General features: G+C 37.6%; 2 protein-coding genes across 5 annotated transcripts in view; one reads left to right on the plus strand and one right to left on the minus strand.

The window, feature by feature from the left end:
* The window catches only part of zpax2 (zona pellucida protein AX 2), a 6,401-nt gene extending 3,472 nt beyond the window's left edge, over positions 1-2,929 (minus strand). Inside the window, exons 1-10 of the mRNA XM_016230613.1 lie at positions 2,815-2,929; positions 2,692-2,744; positions 2,519-2,611; positions 2,312-2,436; positions 2,018-2,158; positions 1,737-1,790; positions 566-733; positions 393-489; positions 93-310; positions 4-23 (exon numbers count right to left, since the gene is read on the minus strand). Of these exons, the coding sequence (XP_016086099.1) occupies positions 4-23; positions 93-310; positions 393-489; positions 566-733; positions 1,737-1,790; positions 2,018-2,158; positions 2,312-2,436; positions 2,519-2,611; positions 2,692-2,744; positions 2,815-2,834 (989 nt within the window). The 5' untranslated portion in view covers positions 2,835-2,929. The remainder of the gene's footprint in view (positions 1-3; positions 24-92; positions 311-392; positions 490-565; positions 734-1,736; positions 1,791-2,017; positions 2,159-2,311; positions 2,437-2,518; positions 2,612-2,691; positions 2,745-2,814) is intronic.
* Positions 2,930-2,955: 26 nt separating this feature from the next.
* The window catches only part of kcns3b (potassium voltage-gated channel, delayed-rectifier, subfamily S, member 3b), a 4,597-nt gene continuing 2,614 nt past the window's right edge, over positions 2,956-4,938 (plus strand). The window contains exons 1-2 of one of the 4 annotated variants that reach the window (XM_016230641.1): positions 2,956-3,017; positions 3,111-3,157. The gene's annotated coding sequence lies outside the window, so the exon portion shown is untranslated. The other 3 variants (XM_016230642.1, XM_016230639.1, XM_016230640.1) reach the window with 3 other exon arrangements.

The following is a 4,938-nucleotide window of genomic DNA, read 5'->3' on the forward strand; positions in this document are numbered from 1 at the left end:
TACTGGTCATTAAGAACATGACTCTGTAATAATAATACAAATAAAGTTAGACATTCTCTTCAAGTTAAATGCAAAACAGTTGAAAACACAACCTTGTAGTATCCATCAGCAGCCCCAATGGGAATCTCAACAACGATATGGGAATCTGTGATGGCCATGACATAGTTATGGCTGCCCATCTCTTCAGGTGTGAACCTTCTGCCATTAACACCCAAGTGCACCTCCAGGATTTCAACTTCCGATGACACCAAAGGGGTTATGCGCAGAGGAACGTGCCAATAAATCATCTGACCCACAACAGAAGCTCCATCTTAAGTCAAATCAGAGCACAATATGAGTTGTGGAACACCAATATGGCAAAATAACCCAAGTGTGTGTGAATGAAGTCTCACTGATTGGACAGGCAGCTGCCGACTCCACAATAGTCATGACCCAGCGGTCTCGGAACAGGACCACTGATTTGAACACCATCATATCAACATTGTCAACCTAACAAGGAAAAATACTTCAGGCACTAGAGATAAATTAATGCATCATATATGCAAGCACATAAAACCGTTCATACATTTTGGATAAAGTTTTCAGCCATGTCAAATGGGCTTCGCATGACCAGTCGTGTAGGAGAACTGTAAACACTGTAGCCCATCGCTTGTAGGGCGTCTTTATCAAACGCCTTCTCTCCAGGGGTGTACAGTAGGATTTTCCAAAGTTGCAAGTTAGGTATAACTGTGGGCTGTTAAAGAGGGACAACATCAGTTTTTCTGTATCAAAGATAATCATGAAGTTATCTGTAAAGAAAAAGACTCGCTTACACCCCCCCCAAAAAAGGTGGTACTTGCACATGCAAAACACGCAAATGCTAGGGTAGTTGCCAGGACATTACTATATGGTTGCCAATCTATTTAGTATTGCTAAGTATTTTTAGTGCCTTCTTATACAGTTGCTAGGGAGTTTTTAGTAGTTGGTAGGCCAAAATAGGATCCCACCCTCTCCTTCAGTCTATAGCTGCATTTGGAATCTCATAGCATCTGAGAGGGTACTTTATTTTATAAGGAACTTATTTTGTGACCATAAAAAAAATAAAATACAATACATTGTTTGCAAGCATACAGATTAAGGACATGTCCACACATGCACTGGTATTTTTATAAATTGAGTTTTTCCTTCCGTTTAAAAAAAAAAAAAATCTCCATCCACATGAAAACGCAAACGCATGCTAATTTGGAATCTCATAGCATCTGAGAGGGTACTTTATTTTATAAGGAACTTATTTTGTGACCATAAAAAAAATAAAATACAATACATTGTTTGCAAGCATACAGATTAAGGACATGTCCACACATGCACTGGTATTTTTATAAATTGAGTTTTTCCTTCCGTTTAAAAAAAAAAAAAATCTCCATCCACATGAAAACGCAAACGCATGCTATGAAGCACTGTTAAGAGCATGCCAAACCAACAGGTGGCGATATAATCAACCTTAAAGCAATGTTGGCAAATCAGAAACCTGAAAAAGTTCCCAGTAGGCGGAGATAACAGCACAGGCTCCAACATCACAAGCCAAAAAAAAAAAAACCTTCACCTTGGTAGGAATCATCAAGTGATTGTTTATAAGAGGAGCAGCACACACCTCCTTAAAAACCCACAATTTGAGATGTCATTAATTTAGTATAAATTGTGTGGGACACCAGTAAAAATGCATACCGAAGCACCAATAAAAACAGTTTTATACATACCCACTCTTTTACTGGTTCAATCTTGATTTCTGGTAACGCATTCCTTACGGATACCTGACAGAACAAACAGGCATGCACAGGCAGGTAGCAATATCACACTTCAACTCCATTGCCACATTAGAACACTAGTCTGGAGTTATCTAATTAGATAAGCATTTTCTTTCTAAATGAACAGCCATCAATCCTATAAACTATCCTGCTGCTATTGGTCAAACTTAAACTTTTTTTTTAGAAAGTAAAAAAAACATGACATTCAAAAGAAAATAAGAGAGGTTACTTGCCTCCATGAAGTTCGTCTCACACAAAATCTCTCGTGAAATCATGGTGTGACTGCAGGACTTGAACACTTCATGGACTTTCTCAGATAGCGTGGGGATTTCATACAGTTTAAACTGCACGGCTACTTTAAACTCCTTGTCACCCTATTCAAAACGGTTGGGTATGTGTAATAAGAAATACAAATCCTTTCCCTCCTAAACACCCACATCACATTTTCTAAATTATTTACATGATAAACTATAGCTTCAGAACTAGAGATGGTTAAAAGGAATGCTTAATTTATAAAAGACACAAACCTGGTTCTCTGCAAAACAACTCTGTAGGGAAGCTGAGACTATCATATTCCCCCAAGGATCAGATTTCTGTTTATAGCCACACTGAGCCGCCAGATGAGGTGAGAGAAGGACTGTATGCGTGTTATCTGAAACACCCAGAGGAGGTCTGAATTGATTCCTGGGTGTATTTAACTTATTGGCACACAAACAAATGGATAATTAACTTACTGACTGCATACACCTCTAAAGGATTCCCTGCACTCAAAGAACCGGGGAGGATAAACTGTACTCTATTCCCAAGACATTCAGCTTGGATTCCATCTGCAATCAAGAAATGTGTCCATTAAGTAATGAATTACATGACTTGACACAAAACGGTTTAAACCAACAGCATGGCTTACCTTCAGAGGTATCAGCATGAATGCATATTATAGTGACCATTACCCATAAAGCCCTAAAAGAATCATAAATAAATCAACACATGATGAATTCAAACGCACACATTTCCATAGCCTAAGACATACCCTATTTCAAAGCATTCCATTATTTGATATCTTTGTTAATGTATATCACGCAGAAACCATCAACCGTGTCTTCTACTAAAAAGCGCGACCTCAGCAACAGGTGATTAATGAACTCGTGCGCGTTCCGTCTGATTGCACAGTATTGCGCACAGGTGAGGAACACAAACACCTCGCGCAGATTACGGGACTCTCCGCCCAGCTAGGTGTGTAACCTGGATTTGAAGGTTAACGGAAAACTGCGAGCTTTTGGTGCTTATGGCTATCATGCATTATTGATAAAGTGACTGTTTCTTTAGAGTTTTGCGTCAGTGCGGAAAGGCGCAAATGATTTGGAGCCGGGTGGGTAGGTGATATTTACTTGAATTTATGTTCGCTGTAAGTTTTCTCTGTTTTGCCATTTTTTTCTGATGTCTGATTGTAGTTATGTAGGGTGACCATACGTGCCATTTTCCCCAGGACGCGTCCTGGCCAGGATTTCTATATTCTATGTCCTGGCCAGGACGCGTCCTGGGAAAATGGCACGTATGGTCACCCTAAGTTATGACTCATAGAAAACACTGGGGTTAGATGTCACGTTGGCTGTATTTTAAAATGATTTTCAAAGGACTCTAATAACCTAATGTTTTTAGTCATAAATTATTGGTTTCTCTAGCAGTAATTTAGAGTGTTTCGAACGTCTTGGAGGCATATTAGGACAATTCATGTGAATTCTGTCTTGCAAGCAAAAATCAGTATTATAATATTTTTTCGCTATAGCTTTGGGGTAAATAAATGAACGATAAATCCGCAATTGAATATATTCAGGCAAGAGTAAACTATAATGAACTGTGTTCTCAAGACAAAGTATGTTTTTCTTTTTTTAATATAAACATCAGGTTTCAATTCGTTTTGTGTTGTCATTATTACTCTATTATTTGCAGTTTCATTAATTGTTTTAGATACTGTTTAACTGCTGAAAAGCCACAAAAAGGGTATTTATTTACCTTTTGTTTCATATTTACAAAAAGGTAACCTATTCTCAAATCAGTGTCAATAAAAAGTGTCTCCCCGTGACTTTATGGTAACCCAGAATATTAAACATAAGCAGTGCACATGTCGTCAAATATGTCTGTCAAATGCAGTGTTGCATTCTTTTTGAATAATTTCAATCTATATAGACCTACAGAATAAATAGGGTCACATGTTTAATCTGTAATTGTAGTAGGCTCAAAAGATATACACTCTGATGTTAAGTTTCAGTCTATGTTGTCTGAGAGGATCTGTTTACAGCAGTGACAGTACCCTGTTGAAAAAAAAAACTGCTTATGCTGGTTAGGTATGTTTTTAAGCAGGGCAGCTGGTTTTAGCTGGTCCTTAGTTGGTCATGAGCTGGTTTAAGCTGGGCATGTGCTGGTCCAAAGCAATTAGATCAAACCAGCAGCCATGCTTCAAAACATACCGAACCAGCATATGCTGTTTTTTTCAACAGGGTACTGTCACTGCTGTAAATATCCTGTTGTATATAATTAAAACAATTCTGATATATAATAATTTATTTCATTTGAAAAGGTTGCTGCTGAATTTTCAAGAATCCATCAATCCAAATGTCATGGCACACAAATGGCACCATTACCTGAAGATGACCCTTTTATTCATTACACACAATTGTTAACACGTTTGCAAGCTTAAAATAAAAGACCAACAAAATTTAAATGCATTGTTTCTTTAATGTAAAATGTAATGTTAGCTTATTGGCAACTTATTAACAGCAACACGAAATGTAGAAACCCGATTCCAAAAAAAGTTGGGACACTGTACAAATTGTGAATAAAAACAGAATGCAATGATGTGGAAGTTTCAAATTTCAATATTTTATTCAGAATACAACATAGATGACATATCAAATGTTTAAACTGAGAAAATGCATAATTTTAAGGGAAAATAAGTTGATTTTAAATTATGGCATCAACACCTCAAAAAAGTTGGGACAAGGCCACGTTTACCACTGTGTGGCATCCCCTCTTTATAACAGTCTGCAAACGTCTGGGGACTGAGGAGACAAGTTGCTCAAGTTTAGGAATAGGAAGGTTGTCCCATTCTTGTCTAATACAGGCTTCTAGTTGCGCAACTGTCTTAGGTCTTCTT

The sequence above is a fragment of the Sinocyclocheilus grahami genome, unplaced genomic scaffold (assembly GCF_001515645.1).
Source record: "Sinocyclocheilus grahami isolate Dianchi unplaced genomic scaffold, SAMN03320097.WGS_v1.1 scaffold374.1, whole genome shotgun sequence".
Lineage (NCBI taxonomy): Eukaryota > Metazoa > Chordata > Actinopteri > Cypriniformes > Cyprinidae > Sinocyclocheilus > Sinocyclocheilus grahami.